This window comes from Pan troglodytes, chromosome 19 (genome assembly GCF_028858775.2).
Source record: "Pan troglodytes isolate AG18354 chromosome 19, NHGRI_mPanTro3-v2.0_pri, whole genome shotgun sequence".
Lineage (NCBI taxonomy): Eukaryota > Metazoa > Chordata > Mammalia > Primates > Hominidae > Pan > Pan troglodytes.
The window spans coordinates 33,012,110-33,039,675 of NC_072417.2; the positions used below are offsets into that span (position 1 = coordinate 33,012,110).

Sequence of the window (27,566 nt, forward strand, 5' to 3'; positions counted from 1 at the left end):
GTCTCTGTGACCTGGCAATCCCTTCCATACTCTAAGCCTCAGTTTCCTCATCCATATAATGGGAATCATGATTGCCAATTTCATGGATGAGGCTTACATGGTGTAAGATGTTTAGCCATTTTTAAACTGCCAAGGGCTCCACACTCCTTGGTCATGGTGGGGAACAGTGGTGAACTGCAAGGAGCAAGAACCTGATCTTCAAATACCAATTCCTCTTGCCACACCCCAGACAGGGGAAATCTCTCTTCTAAAGATGGCCTTCACTGGGCTGGAATCAGAGGCCTGCACTTGTTGCCTGGGGAATGCAAGTCGTGTGTGTGTGTGTGTGTGTGTGTGTGTGTGTGACAGAGAGACGTGAGAGGGAGAGAGGGGTTGGGGTCCGAGGGAGGGGAATGAAGGGAAAAATAAGAAAACCAGTCACATATTTAGCAAAGCCTTCCCCATAGTTCACATTTCATGCTGTTTGTGATGCGATTATTGGAGATGGAATCTGGTTACTCAATGTAAATACCAGGCCTACTGAGGCGCCTCCCCAAATACAGTCCCTGAAGAAGCCAGAGGTGAGGGTACCCACAGCTGTGACCAACCAACTTCCTTCAGCAATTGTTGGCGTTGCTGCCCCTGTCAATACCCTCATGTGAAACCAAAGAAGACACAAGAAGGAGACCACTGGCCTGGGAGTCAGGCACACGGGTCTTAACCCTGGCTTTATAACTCCTCCCCTCTCTGGACTTTGGTTTTCCCATCTTTAAAACAGAAATGGTTCCAGGTGAGAGGGGCCTGAATCTCCCTGCCAGCCCTTGTCCCATGTTTCTTTGACTTTAAGGATCACACCTCATTGTGAAGCCCTCTGTGCCACAGTCCAGAGAGGAATTCAGAGTACACACAGGCTCTCAGTGCAGGTCCACACACACTGATCTAGTGCCAGCTGTATGCAGGGCACCCTATAAGGAGGTCTTCCCATTGGCTGGTACCAATAATGAGGATAATCAGAGTATCTGTCCTGTTTATTGAGCATCCAGGCACATGCTGGTACTTTACATCCATCAGCTCATTGAATTCTTATGATCTAAGAGGTGGGCACTGTTCATTATAGACCACCTTACAGGTAAGAAGACTGAAGTTTAGGGAACAAAAGTGACTCCTATCAGGTTGCTGTCAGAGCTGAGGTTCCCTAACTCCTAGGCTGTGCTCTGTTCACCACACTGCAGTGGCTGAATGGGCAAAGCTCTGGACGAAATGTTACTCCATGATGCTGCTGGAGCTCAACTCATCAGTTCACACAGATTTTGGCAGTGGTTCCTACAGAATGACAGGAAGCCATACCTGGCCCTTTCCAAAGTCTGGGTAGGCCAGTCCCTGCTCCTCCAGCACCCTGGCATCGATGACACTGCACTGAAATTATTTGCATCCTTGTCTCATATCAGCCAGCCACTGTGTCTTCATCTCTGCATGCCTGGTGTTTGTCACAGTGCTTGGTGTGCAGTGGGTGTTCAAAAACATGCTCACACCTGTAACCCCAGCATTTTGGGAAACTAAGGCGAGCGGACCACTTGAAGCCAGAAGCTCAAGACCAGCTTGGATAACATCATTAGAATTCCATCTCCAAAAATAAAACCCCAAGAAACCAATTAGCTGGGCATGGTGGCATGCACCTGTAGTCCCAGCTACTACTCGGGAGGCTGAGGCAGGAGGATCACTTGAGCCCAAGAGTTCGAGGCTGCAGTGAGCTATGATCATGCCAGAGCAAGACCCTGTCTCTAAAATACAAAACAAACAAACAAACAAACAAAAAAAATGTGCTGAATGAAACAATAGCGAGTGTCTATTTGAGCACTTCCTACAAGCCAGGCACTGCTCCAAGCACTTTACATGCATTAACTCATTTATTCATTACAGCAACTCTATGAGAAAGGCATTCTTATTATCCCATTTTATAAATGTGGAAACGGAGCCACAAAGAATTTAAACAATATTTCCAAGACCACACAGCTGGGATATGGCAGATGAATGTGTTAATGAGTGAATGAAGGAATACATTTTCTCTCTCTGGTTACTGCCAATCATGCCACCCAATCTGTCTTGCTAGTGACTCCTTGGGTGGAAAGGGTGAGCAGTTGCGAAGGAGTAGGCTCCCAGGTTCATTCATTCATCCCGCAGATCATTATTGAGCATCTCCTCTGTGCCAGGCCCCAGGGGTTGGGGATACAGCAGTGAACAAAACAGAGATGGCCTCTGCTCTCAAGGGCTTCCATTCCAATGGGACACATAACCATGTCATATGTCAGGTGAAGGGAAACAGAGCAGGGTCAGGGGACAGAGTGAAAGTGCACAGGGCTGCTTTAGATAGAGGGGGACCAGGGAGGGACCTGAAAGAGGTAGGAGGTAAGAGGCGGGAATCGTGTTTATTCGAGGGGCAGCAAGGGCCAGCCAAGTCCTTGAGGCTCTGTGCCTGGCATGTCAGGGACAGAAAAGAAGCCAGCGTGACCGGAGACGAGCAGGTGAAGGGGAAGATTGGGTCAAAGAAGTAGTGTCGGGAAAAGGGACAGATCATGCTGGTGGTATGAGCTACTGTGAGGACTTTGGCTCTCACTCTCAGTGAGGTGGTTCTGAGAAGAAGGGTGATGATTTGACTTGTGGTTTGCAGGATCTCCTGGCAGAGCAGAAGGGAAAGTGGCCTTAGGAGGCAGCTGGAAGCTGCCTACCCCGGCCCTAGAAGCTGCTGCCTCTGAATGGATGGGAGTCATCATCGTCAGCACAAATCATGCCAGAGCTGAGGAAGGGCTGAGCAGGCACTGAGCTGGGCAGGGGATTTCCAAGAAGGGCAGCAGGAGGTGAGTGGGCTCAGCTCATCAGTCCCAGAGCACTGACTCTGGGGCCCTGAAAATACCTCCAATAGGAGAACTGGGTATGGATAAGCCCGTGGGCAGCATCCAGCCCGGTACTGTCCTGTTGGGTGGCCACTCACCACATGTGGCTGTGGAGCAACTGAAATGTGGCTAGTTGGCATGAAGATATGCTGCTGGCAAGGCAGAACGCACAGGGGATTTTGAAGATTTAATACAAAAGAAAAGAACAAAGTATCTCATTCATAATCTTTTATACTGATTACACATTTTTATTTTTGATTGTTTCAATATAATTTTTTTTTTTTTAATGTAGAGATGGAGTTTTACTTTGTTGCTCAGGGTGGTCTCGAACTCCTGGTCTCAAGGGATTCTCTGGCCTCAGCTTCCCAAAGTGCTAGGATTACAGACATGAGCCACCAGGCCTGGCCCTGATTACATGTTGAAATGACAATCGTTTGGGCATATTGGTTAAAACATACTATTAAAATTAATTCCACCTGTTTCTTTTCACTTTTTCTCATGTGATAAATAGACAAGATTAAGTGAGATACGTGGCTGGTGTTATATTTCTATTGGACAGTGCCGATGCTGCTCAGCAACCTCTATTTCAAAGACAAGAAAACAAAATTCCACTGGGAGGAAGGGTTTATCACAGGGCTTGCAGTTGGCTGAGAGAACAGTGGTGGAAAGAGCAACACCAGAGGTGGGAATGTGGGGAGGTGGGGGACCCTCTGGGTGGGTCAGGTTTGTCTGAGGTGACTCCTAAGTGTTCCTTGATGCCAATGATACCATTATGAAATAATGATTATGGCAACCATTTACTGAGCGAGCACTGACAGTGTCAGGCGGAGTGCATAACTGCAGTGGCCCCATCCTCAACAACCCTGCAAGATGAGTAGGTTTTTCTTCTTATTGTTTGCACATAAAGAAACTGAAACGAAAGAGTAATATGCCTATGGTTACCTGGCCATCCTGCTAGGAGTGGATGAGGAGGCTCCTGCTCCAGGATCTTCAGGGTTCAAGCCTGTATCTCTCCCCATACACCTTCAGGCTGCAGATTAGGGAGGCCTGTGTTCCTTGTCAGAAACTCCCTATAACCCTAGACCTGCTATCTGGCAATGGCAGTGCTGTCCTGGCAGTGTGTAGACAGACTTTATACCCACCGTGGGGAGGAAGCAAATTTCAGGAAGCAGTGGGCTTGCCAGCTGGGTGCAACTTTGGCATTGTGATGGGGGCCGGCTGCTGGACCCAGGAATGCCTCCTCCACCCCGGTTGGGCTGCAGAAGCACTGGGAACATGGGGCAATGCCTGTGACTGCTTTCCTGGGAAGGAAAGTGGGGAGGGAGGAAGGGTGGGGGCCAGCAGCTGGCCACTGCTGTTTTTAAAACAAGCAGCATGTTGCTAAGAGGCATCAAGGGTTAAAAAACAAAAATCCCAAGCAAAACAAAAAACCCAACCACCAGAAAACAGCTCTCCGGGAAGTCTTTGGCACTGTCTTAAACATGCTTCCCAGCAGTAAGGCCTGGCTCTAGGCAAGAAAGGATGGAAAGACACCAGTTTACCGAGCCCTTCCAGCAGGCACGTAGCATTTGTTCTGGATACTTCCAAACACACCGTGGGATCTCATTCATGTGGCAGCCCAGCCTGAGAGAGGATATTACTCCCAGTGCAGACAGGGGAGGAGAGGCTCAGGGAGATGTCAGCAAGTGCTCCAGGGTCACTCAGCTACACTGCAGCAGGGCAGGCAGCCCACACCATTTCAACCTACATTTGTGTGACTTGAAGACCCACTACGATTCTCTGACATGACTGGTTCCTAAGACCTTCCTGGGGCCCAAATGCTGACAGTGACACCTGTGTGGATCCGCTCCTTCAGCTGCTGGCTGACTGTTGGATGAGGAATGAGGAGGTAGGCTGGTTCTCCATTAAAAATAGTGAGGGAGCCTGGATGTGGTGGCTCATGCCTATAATCCCAACACTTTGGGAGGCCAAGGCCAGAGTATCACTTGAGGCTAGAAGTTCGAGGCCAGACTGGGCAACGATGTATTTGCAAGACCCCAGGGAGAGAAAAAACTTAAAAGTTAGCCAGGTATGATGGCATGTGCCTGTAGTCCCAGCTACTTGGGGATGTGGAGGTGGGAGGATTGTTTGAGCCCAGGAAGTTGAGTCTGCAGCCAGCTGTGATCATACTACTACACTCCAGCCTGGGTGACAGAGCAAGACTTTGTCTTTCACAAAAAAAAAAAAAAAAAAAATAGTGAGGGAGATCCCATCTCTCTCTAGGTTCTCCTACTTGGCCATATTCTTCAGAACTCCTGACTGGACCGTAAGGATGCTCCTGTACACCAAGGGGTCAGAACTGGCTGTGAAGTCACAGGCATGTCCCTTCTGCTCTCCAGGCGTTGGCTGCTAAAATAATAAAGACACTTCCACGTACTGAGCCCTCGTGCTGCGGGCTCCTCACCTTCAATTTGCCATCCAGTCTTACAGAGGTGGAAACCAAGGAGTGGAAACCTAAGTCAGGCTGCTGGTAAGCGGCAGAGTCAGCACTCACACTCAGATGTATCCCTCTGATTCTAACGGTGAGCTCTTTGTCATGGGGTGGCGCCTCAGATGACTTCTAGTGCTCATTTCCCATCCCAAGGCCCCCACTCCCAGATCAGATGCTGCCAACACTTGCTTCAGCATTGATCCAATCTGCCAATTGTTCCCTGATCAAGTAATTATTGAGAACCCTGCTTTGATGATGTCACTCCCTCACTCCATAACTCTCTACACCTCCCCAGCACTTCATGGAACATTGGGCCAAAGTCTTTAAAGATCACCCAGGTAAAGAGTTACCAATTACATACCCTGAATTTAGCATTGTATCTTGCTATTTCTTCACAGGCATTTTGGCTCTCTCCCACCAAGACTCTGAGAGTTCGCTGGCCAGTGACCATTTTTGCCCTGTGTTTTTATCTTATCCAGGGTATCAGACAAACAGTAGATGCTGGCTGATTAGTCTTCAGAAGCAGAATTCTTGAACTTAGTCAAGGGCTCCTAAAGTGGCACTTCTTCCATGAAGCCTCCCCAGATCCCTCTAACAGTTATGACATTTCTCCCTCTTCCTCCACAATGCTCTGTATCCTTTGCAACATGTCAATGACTCCGCATTTTATTACAATCTGTGCAGATGTGGAAGTGAGGACAGCAGACAGGTTGGTTTTAGAGCTGAGTGTAGGGAAAGGGTGAGAGTGGAGGAGGAAAGCTATGAGTGTCGGGACCAAGCCAAGAGAATAGAGTCCATAGCCAGCTATGGTGGGGGGAAGATTCCTGGTGTCCAGCACAGGACGTGGCTCATAGCAGGTGCTCATTTCATAAGTGACCATTGAAATAACTAGCTAGTTCAATAACTGCTCAGACACAGGTGTGTGGTCAGTGGTGGCTGGAGGTGGGGGCGAACTTCCCAGGCAGGAGGGCTGGCAATGCCCCAGGATGGAGCCCAGCCCTCTGCACCATGCCAGTACCCTTGCCTCTCACCCCACCACCTCCCACAGCATTTCAGACCTCTCATGCATGGGGCTGGCTGATGGCAGTTTTTATCCTGCCGAGTACAGCCATAGAAAATTGAGATCATTTCTCTGCTGTGTTGGCAGCTGAGAAAATGGCCATTTTTCCTATTTCCAATCCAATAGTTCCTTGCTTTTGGAAAAAGACCCCATAAGCCAGGCTCTCTCCAGTAGAGACAGGGCAGGGGACAATGTGGTCATCCTGGGGCAGGTCACCTCCTTGGCTAGGAGGTGTGGGCTGCAGCCGTCATGCGGTGGCAGGGCTCCGGTGGTGGGTGGAGGGACTACCAACTAAGGCATTTGCAGACATAGAACGGCAACAGGCAGTAAGGTCAGAGCAACAGGTAACCCAGGGCCTTTGCGGGGTGCTCAGGGACTCAGAAGAAGTTGACTTTGCAGTCCCTGAACACAAGGACCCCCACACCTGCCACTATTGCACTCCCCAAATCAGAGTGGTGTAAGATCAGACAGGCCAAACAAGTGCATGTAATCCCTGCCCCTGAACTGATTTTTTGTAAAGGCAGGTAATTAGTAAGAAAATCCAAATCTGTGAAATACACTGAAGGTTGCTTAGCATCCCATATGCCCTGGGCAGATGAGAACAGCCGGCATGTGGCCTCCATCATGACAGCTCCCTCTTTCCCTCAGCCTGCCAGTCACTGTGACTACAAGGGCACCCCTGGCCCTTTCCCCTCCCTCCTGGTCCGTCCAGGTGCTCTGCCCCGCTGGCCTCCTTGCTGTTCTTTGAATGGTCAAGCCCACTTCTCCTAGGGCTCTTATCCTGACTGGTCCCTCCGCCCCGAAGGCTCTCAGATATTCACTTAGTTTCTCTCTCACCTCCTTAACGTCTTTGCCAAAGGACATTCTATCAACTGATCATTGGTATTAATGCTACGCATCCCTCCCCTGACATACACACCCACCTCAGATTTCCCAATTCCCCTCACCCTGCTTCCCTGCCTTTAAAATAAATAGCACTTGCCTGTAATCCCAGCACTTTGGGAGGCCAAGGTGGGTGGATAACCTGAAGTCAGCCTGGCCAACATGGTGAAACCCCATCTCTACCAAAAACACAAAAATTAGCCAGGTGTGGTGGTGCACACCTGCAGTCTCAGCTACTCGGGAGGCTGAGGCAGGAGAATCACTTGAACCCAGGAGACAGTGGTTGCAGTGAGCCAAGATGGCACCACTGCACTCCAGCCTGGGTGACAACCTGGGTGACAGAGTGAGACTCCGTCTCAGAAAAACAACAACAAAACAACAAAAACCACTCGTTGCCTTTGAACATATATAATTGACTTATTCAATGAATTTATTATTTACTGTCTGCCTTCCCCACCCACAATATACATAAGAATGTATATTGTGCATCCCTCCTCTGACAAACATACCCACCATGAATGCAGTGATTTTTGTTGTGTGCGCTGACTACAACCAAATGCCTAGAACAGTGCTTGGCACGTAGTATGCACTAACTGAATACTTGTTGAGTGACAACATCTCTGTGTGCCTGTATGTGCACAATGATTCATTCATTGATTCATTTGACAAGTCATCGGTTGCCTAGTTTATTCCAGACATCACCTCCCAGACAGACTCTGGGAATACAGAGGCAGAGAAAAGATCACACACGGTCCAGGTCTATTTGAGCTTTTGGCCAGCAGGAAGCCAGGCAATGCAGAATTAAAACCACGGCAAATCTGCAATGAGTTGCAGTGGGTAGTGGGTCCTTGTTCTTAGAATAGGGATGGGCTTCCAGGAAGAAGTGGTGGATATGCTCTGCCCTGACAGCTGAGTAGGCAATGGAGTGGAAGAGTGTGAGTGTTCTGGTCAGAGGGAACAGCATGCACAAAGACTGTGACATGCAAAAGAGCATGACTTATTCGAGGGACTGAAAGAAGCATGGAGGGCAAGGGAAGAGAAAGGCTCAGAGGAAACTGGAGGGTCAGTGGGCCCTGACAGCACCCGGCAGGACTCACTCAGGTATAAGGGCCCGCATGGCTGGCTGCCTGCATCTGTGCTGATTCTGTTGGCAGGAGACAGAGAGGTATGGCAAGAAGACCTCCGAAGGCAGGGTCATGACTTCAAAAGCCAGTGCGGCCAGGACTCTGTTGAGCCTCAGCTTTGCCTTGCATAAAAAGGGGATCACAGTGCTGCCTTCACATAGCAGCCAATGTGACAAACAAAGCCATCATGGATCTGAACTGGAGAAGAGTTAGAATGCTCAAGCTTAGCAGTGTGTGGCCGTGACTGAGTGGGTGTGCACATGAGTGTGCACTTGTGCTCCTACCTCCCACCAACACCATTCTTCCACCATGACAAGGCCGCTGCATCACCTGTACCAAGCTACTAAAAATACACTGGCTTCTGGACCAGAGCCAGGCTCCCCCAAAACCCTGGGGGCTGAGGTAGGGAAGGAGAGACCAGGAGGGGCTGAGAAGGTTGTGGGGTCCTCAGTCTCTGGGCAAAGTGGTCATCAGTCACTATCAGACCCTCACCATGCAAGGAATAAAGACTACCCCTGAGATCTGGAGCTGTGCCTCCCTCATCTTATTGGGGCCTCTCTGAAGATGGAAATTTGCCTCCCTTGTTATACTGGGTGCTCCCCAAGTGCAAGAACCATTCCCCCCGACTGCCACAGCTTTTCTTCTTCAGAAAAAGAGAGAGGTTGCCACTCTGTGACTGTGACTAATTCTGTTTAAGGGTTGGCCAGCTCCAGGGCTGTGTTCCTGGGGAGGGGTTTAGGAGTAAGGGTGGGGTATCCTAGCTGCCTGTTCTCTCAGGGCCAGGGCCCCGTGGGGTCTGATGTTCAGTTCTGGGAATTCTTGGATGGAGATGCTGCTGAGAACCTGGACCATTTTAGGAGTCATCCTATCCATCCTGGTAACCTCACTCTCCAGCTCCAGTGGTCGTGAAAGATAGGCCCAGGGAAACAGAAAATCTGAGAAGTTCTGCCAGCAAGCACACATCCTGCCCACTGCCGTCAGTTTGAACTGAACAAAAAAAGTCATGTAAGAGAAGAGAATAACCAGCTGCTCATTCTCACAGGCCAAAAAAAGTGTGGGTGAGAATGCAGCAGAAAGGATTACAGTTTGATAAAAAGCAGAACTTTTTGAGGGCAGGTAATGTCCTAGATAATTCAGGCAAAAAGAGATTTTCTTCAATTATCTTTTCTACTTCCCTTTTTTTTTGCATTGAATTATTCATCCTTGCACTCATTCATTCGTGCAACAAGCATTGAATTATCTAGGTAACTGCTTCCATTTTCCACTTCATCTTGCTGGGTTGTCTGCTAGCCAGCAGGGCCTGGGATGGAAGTGTGTATGGCAGAGAGTGGGTGGGAAGTGGTGGTGGTGGGGAGCTGAAAGGGTCAAATGACACAGCAGAAAGGAGATAATGATGCCTGGACTCGGACTGTGGGTGCTGAGACCACTCTAATGGCTTGCTTGTCCCCACTTGTTGCAACATTGGCTCACTTGTCTCAGTCCCCCCTTTCTCTGGGCAGTGCATTTGTCCCCCAGAGACCCGTGCAGTAGCTAGCTGAGTGTTGGTGCTCTGTGATACACCGTCCCATCCTTGGGGACTGCTGGAGTATGGCAGAGCCAGCTGAATTGGTGATAAGAAGGCCTACTTTTCTTTTCATTTAAGAAGACAGAGAAGGAAAAATTTTAAAGAAATTTATGTTCCTAAAAACACACACACACACACAACTGGTTCATTAATCTCTTATTAAAATTCTGTGTTGAGCACGGGCAAGGAAGAAGTAAGGAAGACCCTGGGGAGGAAACGGGGAGGAAGAATACGATTCTTCCACTTGTTAGCATCGGCTGCAGGAACCAGGGGAGAGAGGCGTGTGCTTGGGGAGAGAGGCGTGTGCTCGGACAGAGAAAGATGAGGGAGGTAAGAAGGGGCTTCTTCATCACAGAACAAAAGAGTTGGGAGGGGGCTTGGAGGGCACCGCCCCCTCACATTTGGGAGAGCAAGAAAACAAGACCCAGAGAAGTAGGTGAAATTCCTGTGGCTACACAGCAAACTGATGACAAAGTCAGGGTTTGAACCCAGATATCCTGTATCCTGAGGACTGTGTGATTTCAAACTGCTTTGAATTTCAAGACTTTGGACCTTTGTCTCATTCCCCCCCAGTTGGACTTTGAGCTACTGAAAGAGCTGGAGGTCAGGTCTGGAATCCCTCACATTTCTTTCATAGCACTTGGTAAGGTTTATTAATGAATGCTACTAGTAATTGATTATCATGACTGCTTGCAACCAGAGGCTGGCTTGAGGCTAGAAGCCCATCACTGGAAGAAGCTGCAGAGAGAGGGGATAGTAGAGGTGATGGAATCTGTTGAGTCTGGGGCAGACAGCCCCATTTGGGCTCTGGTGCTTGTTCTGATTCCAGAACAAACTTGCAGAGTGAGCTTGGCCAGTCCCTTCCCTGTGTGTCCATTTCCTCATCCACATGAGGTTGGATTTGGTGGTTCCTCTTTCAGTGTTTTGGACATCATTATGTGCAGGGAAACAAGGTGAGACCCTGCCCCCTACTGCACACTCCCCTGCCCCAGGTAGGTGGGCCAGACCCCAGTGGTGGGAGTTGGTGCCTCTCAGGGTTTCAGTTTCTGCAGCATCGCCAGCACTCACTACCAATCTCAAGTCCAGGGTCTGTCAGTTCCAGACAGGCCCCCGGCAAGGGCCTAGGAGACACCCAAGTCCAGCTCTGGTATTCCACAGTGGCCTTATCTCCCACAGCGAAGCACCAGCCGTCCTCAGAATGGATTCCAATAAAGCTCATTTCCTGCCACCAAGTTTATAACACATCCCCACCTACTGGTCTTAAACATTAACAAGGCTATGTTGTGAATACGGCTGCATGTGGCCAGAAGAAAGATGGGTGTGAGAGAGGGGAAGCAAGCATCATCCCTCACGCCCGGCAATAAAGGGGTCTCCCAAGGGCTGGTGCTTACCCTGTCCTGCTGTGTTCCTCCTGCATCTCCAAAAGGGCTCAGGGCTTGGGTGATCGGGGGATGGGGTAGGGGTGTGGACACAACCCGCAGGAGAAACTCAAGGTTGCTGGGCTGGGGATCATGGAGGTGAGGACACGTTTTGAGACCATGTATTCAGAATGACCCTGGACACTACATTTGTATCCTGTGAGACCATGTCATAACATGTCACCGGAGACACATGGGTCTTGTATGTGCCCACTCAAGGGGCATGGCATGGGCCTGCTCCATCCTCTTGCTCTCTTTGTGGTATCTCTGCCTGTCTCCTCCCCTGCCCCTCTTCTGCCCTCTACCCCAGAGCTCCCTTTTCAACTGATGCTGGGAGGGTCCCTCAATACAGAGTTGTCCTCCTACCCCATCCATTTCTTCTGAGCACCTGCTATGTGTCAAACACTGGAGAGCCATGCAAACACATAGAAGACATGGCTCCTGCCCTAAATGCCAGAACGTGGGGATCAGGAGGATTGCACAGGTAAGCATGCCCATGTATACACCTCACACAGCAGCCTATGAGGAAAAAGTGCTAGAAAAGTAGCATGAAGTACCAAAGAAGTCATGGAAAAAGTTCATTTATTTCTATCAGGGTATGGGGACTGCTGGTGAGAAGCTAGGGGGTAATCTACGGAGGCTCCCTGGAGGAGGTGACATTTGAACTCCGCTTTGAAGGTTAAGTAAGAATTTCTGGAGGCAAAGTATTCCAGATGGAGGGGCTGGTGGGTGCAAAAGCAGAAAGACAGGAAAGTGAGAAAAGCAATACCTCATAGGGCACACGGAGGATGGCGAGAGGCCAGTATCTTTGAAGTAAAGATGTGGATTGGGACAAGATCATAAACGGCTTTGGATGCCAGGGCAATGAGTGTACCCTTGATCCTAAAGGCTGTGGGGAACCAGTAATCGTTCCTGAGTAGGGAGCTGACATAATCAGCCCTCTAACAGATTTATCCACCACGCTGACCCCTAAACTCCTATTCAAACTAACAGTGGGGCTGGGAGTCTCCCCAAATATTAGATACAAGAAAGTGGCCTTCACAGATGTTCCCTGGAAGAGGGCTGGAGACTGGGAACAGTGTAGAGGTGCCCAAACACACCACTCTGCCTATCTCATGGGCTGAACTGGGCCCTGAAAAGGTAGTGAGGCTCCATTCACACATGGTCTCTGTCCAGGAGTCCTGGCAGAAACTGGAAAGGGGAAAGAAAGGCCAGAGACCACGCTGCCTGTGGAAGATGGGGAAAGTGAGGGAGGCAGCCCAAGGTCACCCTGCCCGGTGGCGCCAGAGTCAGACTGAAACCCAGGCTACTTGGCTCCCAGTCTGGCTGTGTGGTCAGAACCCTGTGACCTCAATTGCCTGCCAGGCACAGAAAACTGCAACTGTCCCTCTATCTCCCAGCATTTTAGAAAAGCCCAGGAACCCCAACCAAGAGTCAGTTTAAAGGGAGAGACTAAGTCCTCGGACCCTATTCTTAACAGAGGGAAGGGGTGGCTACGTGGGTGTCAGGCAGCCCTGGAGGAGGAGGGCAGCCCAGGGGAGATGGGGTTTTATTGTGGGGGGATTTCTATCATACTGGCCTTACCCATCTGGGGGATCCCCCAAGTTTTAAGTATCTGCTGGCACCCTTCTCTGAGGCAGGGGAGACTGAGACATGGGATGGAGAAGAGAGTTCAGGACTCAGGGAAGGAGCTTGGAAAGGGAGCCAGATAGTCAGGAGGGGAAATGTCCGCTCAGTAGGGCGATTCAGACCCTACCTCCTCAAATACCTTCTTTCTGCTCAGGCAGCCAAGCCCTCTGCCCTAGGTGTGCTGTCACTGTGTTAGGCACTGGCTGTGTGGAGAGACAGGGAATAAGCCCATGGCTCTGCCTCCACCAATCCAGGACTACTGGGGCACAGAGAGGGCACTGGTGCCTAAGGAAAAAAGGAGGCCAAGGCCAAGACCAAGGGAAGGCAGCCAGGACGCTAAGGCCCAGCTGGAACTGCGTCTTAGGAACAGGCAGGATTCTGGCCGGTGAGGAAGGGAAAGGGATCTTTAATTCCAGGCTCAGGGATCGGGAAGGTGGGCAGAGGGACCCTAATGACAGAGTTTGAGCTGCCCATCATCAGCGTTTGAGGTGACGCCATGGTTGGGCTTTGGGAAGGGAACTCCGACAGCAAGATGTAAGAAGAGGGGAAGAACCCACCTAGACTCAGGCCTGGGTTTCTGGGCTTCCTCCTACTGGGCAGGGAAACTCCCTGCCGGCCAGTGCTAGGTCACAAGTGCAGCCCATGCAGCTCCAGTGCGCAGACAGGCAGCCCACCTCCCTCTCCCCCACCTTCATTCTCAGTGTTGCACACAGAGCCTAGAGATTTCTGGTTCCCCGCTATGCTCCCACTTCGCCCCACCTCACCCTCGCCCCCCTGCTGGCTCGCTGCTCTGCCTGTTCCTCCCATAGAGAACCGAGGTTAGCTGTCTCTGGTGAACTGAATGCAAAACAACCCCCCTGGAGTTACCTCAGCCGGGAATAACCAAGCCACCCATAGAGGGAGGTCTGCCTGCTCCCCGCCCCCCTCCTAGCCCCAGGACCCTACGATTCCGAGAGCCCCTCTTTTTCTTATTCTCTCAACCTTGAGAATGCGCTTTGGTCAGGGTGAAAGAGGCCGCTGGTTAGAGACCTTGGGCACACTCCTGGCGAGCTTGAGCAGGCTCTTAGGGACTGGGCAGATCTGGGCAAGAGCTGAGCCCGGCACACCGAGGGCGCTCCACCAATGCGGAGAGCCCACTGCCCCCTCCATCTAAGCGCCCTCCATTCTGCCTGAGGCTCACCCCTCAGCGTGGAGCATCGAAACACCCCCGCCCCCCAACCCCGCCACGCCTTGCTGGTTAAGAAAATGTATCCCAGGTCGGCTGGTTTCACGTTAGGAGGGAGCAGAGGGCCCCGCTTCTCCACTCTCCTTTCGGAGCTCTCTCCCTCCCACCTCGGTCTGCTCCCCTCGCCTCCTGGAGCGTCTCCAGCTTGAGGAAGGCCCGCTGCAGCCTCCTTCCCTCTGGTCTGATTTCCCACTCTTGGGGGCTGTTCAAAAACCCGCTGCCCCCCACCCGTATGCCCGCTGTCCCATCGTCAAAGCGCGCCAACCTCAATCCCTCCTTCTCCCACCCCCTTTACCGCGGAGCCCGGGGCGAGCCTGGGGAGCAGACGCAACAGATTGCAGAATGCGAGAGCGCGGAGCCCGCTCCCTCCGCGCGCGGCCCGCGGCCCACGGCCCACGGCCCCGGCCTGTGCGGGTGCCCAGACCCCCGCCCTCCGGGCTCGCCTAAGCCGGCCATTTAGATGCAGCTCACAGGACCGCGGGCGTGCGAGCCGCGGCGGCTCCCCGGCCCGGAGTCAGTCCACTTCCCTTCCCGAGGACCGCCGCAGGAAGCGAGGCGACGGGCGGCGCGGCCCCGCACCGGCCTGCGCGCCCGGGGCGGGGAAAGACGCGATCCCGGCGGATCCCAACAGCCCCCAGCCCGGCCGGCTGCAGGGGGAGACGGGGGCGGGGGGGGGGCCTGGACGCGATCCGGAGGATCCCTCGGATCCCTCTAGATTTCCGTGGGCGGACACGCCCCCAGACCTTCGGGTTCGAACCCTTCTTTATAACCAGGAGAGGACTGGAGCGACACCCTCCCCCCACCCTTTTCTGGCGCCGGGCTCGGTCCCCTCAGCTGAGCTCGCCGGAGGGCTCGGGGGCTGGCGGTAACTCGAGCTGCAGCCAGAGACGCCAAACCCGGAGTGGCGGCTGCGAGTCCAGGGGGTGTGGGTGCTCCTCTCCCCAGTCTTCCCCGTACCCCCTCCAGTGGCGCCTGCCGCATCCTCACCCCGAGTCCGCGCCGCGACACTTACCGTGGGCGAGCAGCGCTGAGAGGCAGAGCAGGGCGGCGCCGCCGCGGCCCGACATCCCCGGGGCCATGGCCGAGGCGGGGGCGGGAGGGGTCCGAGAGGGCAACAGTCGACGACGACGACTTGGCCCCAGGCTGGGCTTGGTCACATCCAACTCAGGGCTGCCGTGGCGCCCGGCTGTCTCAGATGCAGCTCCGGGACCAGAGAGTGCAATTCGGGGACACTTTGCGGGGAGGGGGCGTCCCAGGCGCTGGCGGCTACACCCTCGGAGCCGGTGGGGGCGCAGCTCCGGGCGGGAGGAGCCTCCACCTCCCCCAGCTGGTGCCCCCTGCAGGATCTGCGAGGCGCGGGGGGAGCTGCACGTGCAGTCCGGAGCCCGGTGGCCGCGGGCGTCCCGGGGGCTACCTAGAGCCCAGTGCTGAATCTCCCGGCCCCACGGCCCAGCTCGAATCCGAACTCACTCGAGGGTGCAGACTTCCAACGCAATCCCCAGTTTCCTCGGTTTCGGTAGTAACCGCACATGGATAGCGCCGCTTTCTTCCTCCAAGCCTCTGCAGCAGCCCAGCATAAAAATCCCAGGTCAGGTGTAAATGAATGCTGTCTTTCTCAAAGAAAGAGAAAATCCAGACAACTTTAATCCATCTGGAGAAGGAAAAGTTTCCGTGCGGTGCTGAAACTGGCGACGCCGGTCGCCACCACCCTAGGCGACGCCCAGACCGGATGCCCGAGGCGGGCGGCCAGATGTTTGTCCCCTCGCAAGGCTCGCTCCTCCGCTCCAGCGCGCTTTCTCCAGTCTGGATCAGGGCCCAGGCTCCACACAGGCCGGCTCAGCGCCTCCTGCCCAGGCAGCCGCTCGGCGGCTGGGGCGAGGGTGGCGCGGCCAGAACGGGCTGCCCCATGTAGATGGGGCTTGGAGAAGCGAGGGAGCGAGAAAGCCGGCTAATGCGCCCTGCCCCGAGCCCTTCCTGCCCAGGACGTCGACTCCAGCTTGATGACCATAAACGCTGTAAGATGCAGAGGGGCTCCTGCAGCTCGCGGCAGCTCCGGGCCACCCCGCTAAGGTCTCGCTGTCTCGGCAGAGGGGCGCGCTGCCCCGCCTCGCTCCTCGCTTTCCCTGGGGGAACCTGCACAAACCTTGAACTTTTCTGGGGTTCAGAGTCTCCGACGCCTCCTCCCCGCCGCCCCCACCCTGTCCCCGGACGCCCGTTCGCCCGCTGTCTCGATGCTGCCGGGCATCGGCTCCCGCTCCCTCCGAGTCAGTTTGGGCGAGCGGATCGCCGCGCCAGTCCGGGCTGCGGGCGGTGAGACGCGGGCGCGGCGCCAGGGGCCAGGGCAGCCGGCACCTGCGCAGCCTGCGGCCAGGGAAGCGGCAGCTGGTGCCTACGGGGCCGAGAGGAGAGGAGGTGCTGGCAGGGGAGCCGGCTCCCCATGGACGTGTGTGGGGGGAGAAGAAGAATCGAGGAGCAAAAAGGAAGAGGAGGTGGGGGAAGCCACAGTTGCACGAAGCAGCCGCCGCCGCCTTCGCCGCCTCCTCGGCGCTCGCGCCGGCTGCTCCGCCGTAAATGACTCGAGAGAGACACACACACTCGCGCTCGCCCGCCCTCCTCCTCCGTCCGGGATTCAGCGCCCACCCGGGCAGAAGCGGGCGCCGAGCTTGGCGCGCTCACTCCCACCCCTCCCAGATTCCCCGTGGTCACGTGGCCCCGGAGCGCGCGGCCCACAGCTCGCGCGCCACGGAGACTCCCCCACTCCTAGCTCCCCCTCCTCTGTCCACGTGTCCATTCCGCATTCCTAGCCTGGCGGCGCGCGCGGCTCCTTAATGAGACTCGGGCCAAGGGCCGACCTCGCGATTCCGCTCGCCCCTATTTTATGTTTGATTTTTCCTTCCCAACGCCGGCTAGCGCTGGGACCCGAATGGGGCCGGCCAGCTGCGGCGGGAGGAGCCTCCACCTCCCTCAGCTGCGTTTCTCCAGGGTAGACGCCACCGCAGTCACTGATGTCCCTTTTCAAAGGATGCACGCTCCCCACCGGGCGCCGGAGGTGTTTTGCAGCCGCTCTTCCAGAGGCGCGGGTAGGGGGCACCCTACCCCCACCCCCAGAGTTCGCTGGGCACTGGCTGGGAATCAGCCTCGCTGCTGTGCCCAGCTCCTCTCGGGCCGCGGGGGCTCTGGGGCTCAGCTTCGTGCGGGATGGGTCCGGGGCGCAGCTGCGGGAAAGCTATTTATTCTGTTGCTGGGGAAGGAAGACGGAGAAGAGGAGGGGACAGTGCTTTCCTACAGGTTGTTTAGCAAGCCTTTAAAGAGGCATGAGGTGGGGGTGGGGAACTGCCCCTCTTGCATACTCACCCAGGCACCTGCTGACTATCGGGAGGGGTGGCTGGAGTGATATCTGTTCCCACCATCAGGCCCTTTCCATTAGAGTGCAAGCTAGATCAGACCCGGCAAGTCAACCTTCACACCTCATCTGTCAACCAGGCATCGGATCCATGGCAATGATTTTATAGCTTCGTTGGGTATCAACTCCAATTCCCAGAGGGTGAATTTCAATCCTACCCTGCTCTGGAGGGACAGGGTCTTCAATCCCATGGACATATCCCTACTGGGGAGGATATGGATCTCGAGGGTCACCCTTCCATACCTCTGCACTCAACTGGAGTGAGAGTGTGGGGCCAGGTCAGAGCAAAGCCAGCTGGAGCACTCAAACCGTGCCCTCCATCTGCCTGACTCCATGCTAGCCCTCTTGACCCTGAGAGTTTCCTTTCATCTAGGACAGTGACATTTTGTTTTTGGAAAATGTGCTTGCATTTTTCATGGAAGGCTTCCTCCTCCCTGGCTGCTGGCTGTTGCTGCCTCGCTTGGTACTGGGGCCTGTAGAGGGCTGCTCTGGCCCTTCCCCCACCCCCACATCTGTCTGGAGCTGGGGGGAGGTGCAGCCTGAGGAGAGCTGGCCAGCTCTTGGAGGCCCTGGGGATAGAAGGTGCTGGAGTCGTCAAAGAAGATTATTCTCATTAGGCCCCTAATGCCTGATGGCAATTAATGTCACCCAAGGGCTTATTCACCAACCCCCTGAGAAGCAAGCTAGCAATCAGGCTCTGTGTGGGGGAGAAAGGGGGAAAGATCCACCTCCTGAGGCAGAGGAGGGCTTCAGGAAGAGGAGGAAGGAAGCAGGGAGGGCCCTCCATCCCTGCCCAGCACCCCATCAGAAGGGTCATGGAGCCTGAGCATGGCCAGAAGGAAGAGACAAGGTGCTTTTCTGAGCCCAAGACACACCTTACCCTGTGTTGTGGATCAAATTTCCTTTCTCCTCAAATGTTCCCAGTTGACGCTAGGGTCTGAGGGGCAGCAATGTTGCATCTCTCCCAGCCATCTGTGGAAATAGCACAGTGTTCTGGTCAGGGTGGGCAGGGACTCAGACATAGAATTCTTCTCTCTGCAACCCCATCTCACCCTACCCCATAGCTCTTATGTGACCTTCCTTTGTGATTCAGTTTCTCCCCCTCCTTTCCTCCCTGTCTCTGTCCCTCCCTTTCACAGTAGTATGGTGCATATCTCCAACATCACAGGCATTGTAGGTACAACAGTGAGCAAGACAAAACCAGCTCTTGTCCTCATGGAACTAACTTTCTAGGAGGGAAGGCAGACACTAAGCTTCTAATTGCTTGCAATTGTGGTGTGATTTGGCATCATGCACTTTGCTCATCTTATGGAGAAGACTGAGGCCTGTGGTTGGAAAGGGCGAGGGAGCAGCCTGCTATATTTAGAGAACACAGTTTCAGCCTCAAGTTCTTCCTGTACCTCCGATATGGATCTACCCTTCCTGGATTGAAGCCTTGTGCCAAGTCCATGGGCCTGATGATCCTCTGACTCTCCAAATGCCAGATTTTCCTCCTCCTTGCCTCAGGGAAGTGAAGGGCAGCCGATAGCCCACCTGGAGAATAAAATATGACTGCAACCTCCAGTGCTCCGTGGACCTGTCATTCTCAGCAGTGTAAATCCTACTGCTCAGAGAGAAGGCAGTTGGCACAAGGTAGACAGCCAGTTGTTTCAGCTATTCCAATCCTGCATGTCATTTACCTGGAAAGGGGTTCTATACATTCCCTCTGCCTTTCCTACTACCCCAGCAGACTGCCCTCGGTTTCACCTGTTAGTCCTAGTTACGGATTCCCAAACAGCAATGCCACTGGAGCTTAGATGAGGGGAAGTCAGAGGAGCCACCCCAACTGGAGCCCGGGCTGGAGAGAGGACCTGGCATGTGTGTACTCTTCTATCCCAGATGAGCACCTTATCAACTTAAGGTGGTAGTGTCTCTGCTGTTTCCATTCTGTTTGTGTCTTCTGGACAGAGGATTGGTAATGGTTGGAGGTTATCTCAGTCACCAGTTCCCAGGTGATGCCTGGAAGAGCCCTGTCCTCCTGCCAAGAAGCCAGGCAGCAAGTGGGGTTCTGTCCCAGGCCCCAGTGCCCTGCATGGATGCTTATCAAGGACCCATACATAAACTGGCACCCACTTCCTCCCATGCCTGACCTGCCCTCATGATAGGCCAGGTGACATCTGTCCTTCAGCATGCCTCTGTTTTTCAGAATGTCTACCATCAGGAGACAATCAGATGAGCCAATGTGGAGCATCATGAAGACACGTTCCTGGGATCATCCTGGAATCCGACTCTGTCTCAGCTCAAGGGGGTTCCGAGATTTCCTAAGCTAGCCCTCTCATTTTACAGCTGCAAAAACGGAGGCCTGTTAATTCAGTCATTTTATGAAATCCTTTGAAATTTTTATTGAGCTCTAATTGTGTGTGAAGTATTATGGAATGCTTCTGTACTGGAATGCATAGGTTGAACAAGACAGATAAGGCCCAGATAGCAGAAGTTCAAGAGCTTTCACCAACCCATATAGAGAACCTAGTAATATTAATGACTAATGTTAATGAATCCATGCTTTTTACGTGCCAGTCACTGTGCCCGGCATTTTGCATGCATTATCTGAGTCCTCACTACAACGCTGTTACGTAGGTACTGTTATTATAACCATTTTCCAGATGAGAAAACTGAGGCTCAGTGAAGGCAAGTTTCTTGCCTAGGGTCATAGAGCTATAAAGTAGCAGAGTCACAGCTCAAAACCACATATATGTGATTCCAAAGCTCAGATACGTAACCCATTTAGCCACTTTCACTGTGATATGCAAGGGCCTAGGATTTCATATATAGCAAAGCTACCATTTCTGGGTGGACATGTTTAGGGGCAGTGGGGTACCAGGCATAAATAGGCTGTTCAACACGGGGAGGGCAGTGTGTGAAGGAGGCCAGCACAGGGGCTCTGGGAACACAGGCACCTCTGATGAGAAAGTAGTGTTCTTTCTGCAGTACTGTTCTGAGTAGCTCAGCCTCTTGTTCCCCTTCCCCAGCACCCAGATTCACACCTACATGCTGTTAGACATTCACCCCATTTAGTACACAGTTATGCATACACGTGGCTATTGTAGCAATTGTCGAACTTTCACCCTGCAGCTGGGCTGCTTTGCCTTCCCCTGTAGGCTGAGCTCCCAGCTCAGATTCCAGCACCAATAGCTATTTGTGGGACAGGAGAATGTCAGCAGTTAAGGGCAGCATGATGGCCAGCATGTGGCTTTCCCAAGCAGAGACCTGGGTTCCAGTCCTAGAAGGCAAGGCAACTGTATTAGTTTGCTCATGCTGCTGTGACAAAATACTACAGACCAAATGGCTTAAACGACAGAAGTTTTTTTTTCTCACCGTTCTGGAGGCTGGAGTCCAAGATCAGCGTGCTGGCAGGGTTGGTTTCCCCTTAGGACTCTTTCCTTAGCTAGAAGATGGACACCTTCTTGCTATGTTTTCACATACGGTCATTTTTCTGTGTTCATGAATCATGGTTTATCTTCCTCTTCTTATAAGGACGCTAGTCATATTGGATTTGGGCCCCATGAAAATGGTTCATTTTAACTTACTCACCTCTTTAAAGACCTTAGCTCCAAAGATTGTTGCATGCTGAGTTACTTGGGGTTGGAACTTCAACGTATGAATTTTGGAGGTAGAAGATATATTTGAGAGTAAAAAGGGGTTTTGTTAACCCATTTATGCCTGAGGTTGCAATTTTTTGAAGTTTTGCAATCAGATCTTGGCAATGACCTGGAGCGGTAGGATATAAATAATTCCCACATGCTTAGCATTCCAATAATGGAACACTAGGCATAAATGGGCTAAAAATTACTTTGGAGCAGCAGTCTTAAATGGACCATTTAGGGCAAACTGGAACATATGGACACACTAACATTCTGGCCCCATCACTCACTCTACAGCCATCTTCTTTTAAACCACCGCACCTCTCTGAGTCTCAGTTTCTTCATCTGTTGAATGGAGATAATCATATCAACTCCCCCAAGCAGGCACTTTTAAAATACTAGTAAATGCATACTGATTACCTGACAGTACTGAGCACCACTGCATGCTCTGTAAAGGTTAACCATTGCTATTATTGAAACCAAACTGCTCACTGAGGTCTATGGGCCTATGTGATTTGACCCCTAGCTGCTTTTCCAAATTCATTTCTTCCCCCTTCCCCCTTCTCCCTTCTATTTTATTACACTGGCACCACAAAGGCCACCCAGCAGTCATATATCAAGCACATTCCTGCCTCAGGGCCTTTGTACCTGTTGTTCCCTCCACCTGGAATGTTTTCCCCTAACCCCTTGCTCCTTTACTTCATTCAGGTTTTTTCCCAACTGCCACTTCCTCAGAGATACCTTCCGAGGTATATGATGAGCTGATATAAAATAATGCAACTATTGTTCTACCTCCATTGCTTTATTCTTTTATGCTACTTTAATTGGATTCATAGCAGTTGGTATTTTATTTTATAATTGTCTGTGTATCTATCTGTCTCTTCTGATAGAATGTAAGCTCCCCAAGGGCCAAGATTCTGTATAAACCATTCACCAACGTATCCCCAGTGCCCAGAATGGTGCCTGGCATATGTGCTTAACAAAATAAACTGACTGGATTATTTATCCATATTCACTTACTTCAGTAACTGGGTCTTTGATTTTACCCAGTCCCGATAATTGGGTCTTGGGTCTGTGCTCCCATAAGGGCCCTGCCTGGCACCTCACTTCCATGATCTTCCAGAGCCTGGGAGCCCACAGCCCATGCCCCTGATGCTTCTCTTGGCAGTCCCAACTGTTACTATGCCCTTTTCCTTGCGGAGGCTGGAGTTCCTCCACCTGCCATGTCAGCCTCATCCTGACTGGTAGGGCTTGGGCTGGGACCCCAGAGCCCTGATTCCTCCCACCACTTCCCACCACCAAGTCCTGCAGGACAGAGACATCTGCATCTCCTACCATTCCCCAACATGACTCCTCTGCCCCAGCCAGGCCAAGCCGAACTCCCTGCCACCACCATCACGAGGGATGCTCCTCTTCATGCCAGGCTTATTCTTCCCTCCCCACCTTTGTTCCTGCTGTACCCAGCTTCCTTTGTGTTTTTCTCCACCAATTAAAATCGTGCCCATCTTCACGTTTCAGCTCAGGGGTCTTCTTTATAAAGTTCTCAGACACATTGTGAAATGGTTATATGGCCTCATGGAAAAAAAGAACAAACAGAGATTTTGGAATCAGGCAGGGTTCAAGTTCTGACCACATTTCCTTCTGTTTAGTTTCTCTCTGCACCTTGAGTGCCTAGTCATCACTATACAGTAAATCCCCCCTGCAATGGGGTCATGTTCTCATTAAGATTATTGCTCAGAATCCACCCCCTTCCTATTTTTATAGATAAGAAACCCAAGGCCCAGAGAGAGCTAGTGACAAGTCCAAGTCCACACAGCCAGTTACTGGCACAGACAGGAATATAACCCCATGTAAGGATATGCCTGGCTCCCTGCCCCACGGTGTGCCCATTCCCAAACTTTCACTGCCTGGCTCAGCCCTGCCTCGGACTTGGAAACCCATCTTTTCTTTCCTAGAGAGAATGAGGCTCCTTGGATAATTATTTCAGGGATTTATCCCTGATGCAGTGTGGATGCTAGACTGACCCAGACCTTGGACTCCAGTTCTAGCAGTTGCATTTATGTACTCATTCAGTCATTCAGCCTCACCTTGGACATTTCTTCCTCTCTGAAACCTTCCCTGACACTGCCCACACCCCCATCCCTATTCAGTTCACCTGCAGGGCTGTGCGTCTCCCACATCTAAGCAGCTTTCAGATTGCCTTGATTTGCCTGTCTCCTCCCATAAAGGGGAGACCCAGGAAGGCAGGCACTATCTGCGTTGACCCTTGTTGTGTGCCCCTTGCCTGATGTCTGTTGAGTATTCAGTTAATGGCTATTGACTAAGTGAATTATTAATCACCTACTGTGTGTTTGGAGCTATGCTAGATGAATGAGATGGCCTCTGCCCTCAAGGAGTTTGCCATTGTGTGGGAGAGGGAAGTGGGCAGACACATAGGATTATGATGCACAGTGGCAGTGGGTGCTGCCCTGGAAGGAAGCACAGGAGCCCTGGGGCAGGAACGAGGGGCATCTAGTTCAGCCTAGGACATGAGTGCTACAGGATATGGGAAAGCTTCTTGAAGGAGGTGACTTTGAGCTACACTAAGGGAAGGACAAGCTGGTTTGGGGAAGTGGGGAGAAGAAAGGGAGGGGAGGAGGCTGCTTCAAGAACAGAAAATAACATTTTAAAGCCTGGATTCAGGGAGGACATGGTGTGATCAGGAGACAGTGAGTGTTTCTGCATGGCTGGGGCATTTGAGAGCTGGGGCAAAACTAGGAAAGGGGCTGGAGAGGAAGCAGGCCCATTGCCTCTGTGCCCAAAGATACCTATCTGTGGTGACATGCACGCTCGTGGTTACTATATTCAGTTATACGACTTCACACGTTTGGGGCCAAAGACACTGGGAGGCTTATGAAACATTTTATCAGTGTGTTTGTGCACAGTCCCTAACCCCGACCCCACACATCTGTGCACAGTCCCTGACCCCGACCCCACATTAATGCCCAACATTATTTGGGCAACTCAACTCTCTGCAAAATGGGTTACCTTCTGTACTGGCTGCTTACAGATCTTTTTACTCCCATTTCCCTAGAATCTCTACCTTTAGTTCCTCTTCAGGCATCACATTTCCTCCATCCCCCACCCCGTGGCCAGCCCTGACTCTAGCTGTCCCCTTTCTCTTCCTCCCTCTGGCCCACGTGGACAGTAAGCTAGGACCACCCCGGGCACCCAGCCAAGGGAGGATTTGGACTTGAGCCATGCAGGCTGGGCTCCGCTGTCCCCTCCCTCTCTTTTCCTCCCCACCCCCATACAGCTTCATTTAATTCCAGGGCAAAGCACTTGCCTAATGCGAGCCAGAGAAAGAGAGCAAGAGCCAGAGACGGAAATACAGAGACGAAGAGAGCAAGGACACTTTCTTTGCCACAGCCCAGCAGCTAAATGGCAGCGAACTCTGATGTGGTTACAAGCTCCTCAACTTCTTGTTTGTTGGCCAACTTGGCTGCCAGGTACAAGTGGGAGAGGAAGAGCCAGGGGCCCAACTTCTCTCCATGGCCTCCTGATCAGCTGCCCGTGACCTCCCAGAGTTGTTGAGCCAGCTCTGCCTGGCTCCTGGGGTTGGCAGTGCCCAGGATTCCTGAACTGGGCAGGAGGGCCAATTGGGCCTGCTGGGAGGGTGAGAGAAGGAGCCAGGCATGCTGAGGACTGCAGAGGAAGCCGGGTCTACTCTGAAGAGGGGAAGCCCTCACATCATAGACATATGGCCAGATGGGCCATTAGAGGCCATCCTGGTAACCCGTGAGCATTACAGGGGGAATGTGAGGCCCACAGCAGTGGGTATCTTGCCTGATTTCACACAGGAGCCCATTTCAGAGTTGAGATCAAAACCCAGGTTCTCTTTCCAGATCCTTTAAGATGGGAATCCTGCTTCAAGTTCCCACCCCACCTCCCAAATCTGATTCTCAGCTCACTTACATCTTCCTCTTGCTAAAAACCCATCTATGGCTCCACAATGCCCACAGGATTAATCCCAAATTCCCCAGATTTACATTTAGGGTTTGACACATATTTTCCAGCCCACCCTCCCCACTTTTAGCCATTCTTCCCCAATAAGTCATGCCTTTCTCTGCCGTGGTGCCCTTTTGCTCTGCTGGAATGCCTGTTCCTCCTTCCCCATCTCTTCTTGGGGCCCTTCTGTAAAGGCTGTTTCATCCACCGCAGGTGGAATCAATCACTGTCTGCCTCATTGTTAGAATCCATCTGATCTTTGTTTAGCCTTCCTCTCATTCACGTATAAAATCTGTAGGGACTAATGTGGTTTGGATGTTTGTCCCCTCAAATCTCATGTTGAAATGTAATCCCCAGTGTTGGAGGTGGGGCCTGGTGGGAGGGGTCATGGGGGGTGGATCCCTCATGAATAGCTTGTTGCTGTCTTTGAGATCATGAGTGAGTTCTTGTGAGATCTGAGTTACATGAGATCTGATTGTTTAAGAGTGTGGCACCTCCCACTTCTCTCTCTTGCTCATGCTCTCACCATGTGATGCCAGCCCCTCCCTTTTGCCTTCCTCCATGATTGGAAGCTTTCTGAGGCCCTCACCAGAAGCAGATGGCAGTGCCATGCTTCCTGTGTAGCCTGCAGAGCCAGAAGCCAATTAAACCTCTTTTCTTTATAAATTACCTCAGGTACTTCTTTATAGCAATGCAATAATTGATTAATAGAGGGACACAGATTACATTTTGTTCATCTTTAAATCTTCCATAACATTGAACACAGCGGCACACATGGGGTAAATGTTCCTAGACATTTACTGAACAAACGAATGTATGGCAAAAGAGGCAGTAGTTCAGATACCACAGCCCTGTACTCTCAGTTACTTTCTATCCAAAGCCCCTTTGAAGCTTCTCTATCATCTTGAGTGGTGTGTAAATATTATCTACACTTAGAGAGGAAGCTGACTGAGCCTCCGAGAGGGAAAGTCACTTGTTCAAGGTTATGTAGCTAGAAACTGGCAGAGCTGGGATTTGATCTCAAGTTTATTTGTTTTTAAAGCCTGTGTTTAATTCACCAGCTCACAGCACATCTGATTATAAATGCCCTCTGAGGCTGATCTTCCTGGGAATTCTTGTGTCCGCATCAACATCCATCAGCAGGGGATCCTCAAGGGGATTCTGGGGGTACCTGCAGAGTGTTTTCCTCACTTGGAAATCCCCCTTCCCTCCCCAGGCCAAGTGAAGTAATGTTCTAGGCTTGCAGAACAGAACACAAAAATTAACCCTGGTCTCACGGGGGCCCTGTCCTCGTTTCCATCTCACCATCTGTCTCTCAGATACTCTCAGATGGTCACCAGGAGCTGTCATTGGGTGGTTCTGAAGCCAAGTTCCAGAGTCAGGCTGCCTGAGTTCAAATACCAACTTGGCTATCTACTAACTATGTGACATTGGACAACTTACTTAACCTTTCTGTGCCTATTTCTCATCTGTAAAATGGAGATATTAATAGCACCTACCTTGTAAAGTTGCAAAGCACTTTGGAGCAGTGACTGGCTCGTGGTAAGTGCTCTGTGCACGTTTGCTATCATTGTTATCCACATCATGTTCTTCCTCTGAGATGCAAGCCTCAGAGGATTTGTTTTCTCTTCCTGCGAAGAGTCATCTCTGTTTCTTTCTGTGTGTTCTGGATAGGCCTCTTAAATACTCTAGGCCTCCCTTGTAAGACAAGGAAGCAAAATTGGGCAGAAAGAACGGCTCCAAGGAAAGCCAAATCAAAGTGACTTTTGTGGTGACAAATGCTTAATAACAACTTTACAAATCCAGTTGAATTACTATGAATAACAACCCTCTTTTTTTTTTTTTTTGTATGGATACCGTGCCCATCTCCCAGAGAGCACCCAGCTACAACCCTGAAATCCACCCAAAAGAATAATTACTGGGAAAACAAACTAAAAATAACCCCATAGGAAACAGTGCCAGCTCAGAAGCAGCTCTTCGGAGGTGGGGGCGTTCAAGGAACCTCTTCTGTTGCTTCTGGGATAATAGATTCTAATTTTTAAACCTGGAGTTGTCTTGGGGGTGAGTCCTGGCCCCTGCCCCTACAATCTAGGTCGCCAGGTTGTCTTCTGTATGCTTCCTGGGCATCTGACCTCTGTGCTGCCTTCTGGTGGTCCAAAGAGGGGTGTGGCAGATTGGGGGCCCCACTCCTGGTCCCCGATGCTGACTTGGTTCTTACCGTGTGGGACCTGGGTTGCTCCCTTTCCCTGTCCCTTGAGTTGGACACGCCCAGAGTCCACTGTCTTCCACTGAGGGTCTCAGTGTGTCAGACGTT

General features: G+C 52.0%; 2 protein-coding genes across 3 annotated transcripts in view; one reads left to right on the forward strand and one right to left on the reverse strand.

Moving 5' to 3' along the window:
• TMEM132E (transmembrane protein 132E) overlaps positions 1-16,836 on the reverse strand; it is a 59,756-nt gene extending 42,920 nt beyond the window's left edge. Inside the window, exon 1 of the mRNA XM_016932005.4 lies at positions 15,255-16,836. Within this exon, the coding sequence (XP_016787494.1) occupies positions 15,255-15,321 (67 nt within the window). The 5' untranslated portion in view covers positions 15,322-16,836. The remainder of the gene's footprint in view (positions 1-15,254) is intronic.
• A 124-nt stretch (positions 16,837-16,960) lies between these two features.
• Positions 16,961-22,280, forward strand: TMEM132E-DT (TMEM132E divergent transcript). 2 transcript variants are annotated; one of them, XR_675287.5, is made up of 3 exons: positions 16,961-17,530; positions 18,785-19,277; positions 19,831-22,280. XR_675287.5 is itself a non-coding variant. In XM_003315524.6 (2 exons), the coding sequence occupies exons 1-2, from the start codon at positions 17,121-17,123 to the stop codon at positions 18,876-18,878; spliced, it is 504 nt and encodes a 167-aa protein (XP_003315572.1). In that variant the 5' UTR covers positions 16,961-17,120; the 3' UTR covers positions 18,879-22,280. The 2 variants fall into 2 exon arrangements, 1 of the variants encoding a protein (XP_003315572.1); XM_003315524.6 differs by having other exon boundaries at positions 18,785-22,280.
• The last annotated feature ends 5,286 nt before the right edge of the window (positions 22,281-27,566 follow it).

Bases quoted from the DNA above. Each gene is read 5' to 3' on its own strand.
- TMEM132E-DT (XM_003315524.6), top strand. From the start codon at position 17,121: ATGTTTGATTTTTCCTTCCCAACGCCGGCTAGCGCTGGGACCCGAATG. The intron at 17,531-18,784 runs GTTGTTTAGCAA...TCCCTTTCACAG, and splicing joins GGGACAGTGCTTTCCTACAG to TAGTATGGTGCATATCTCCA.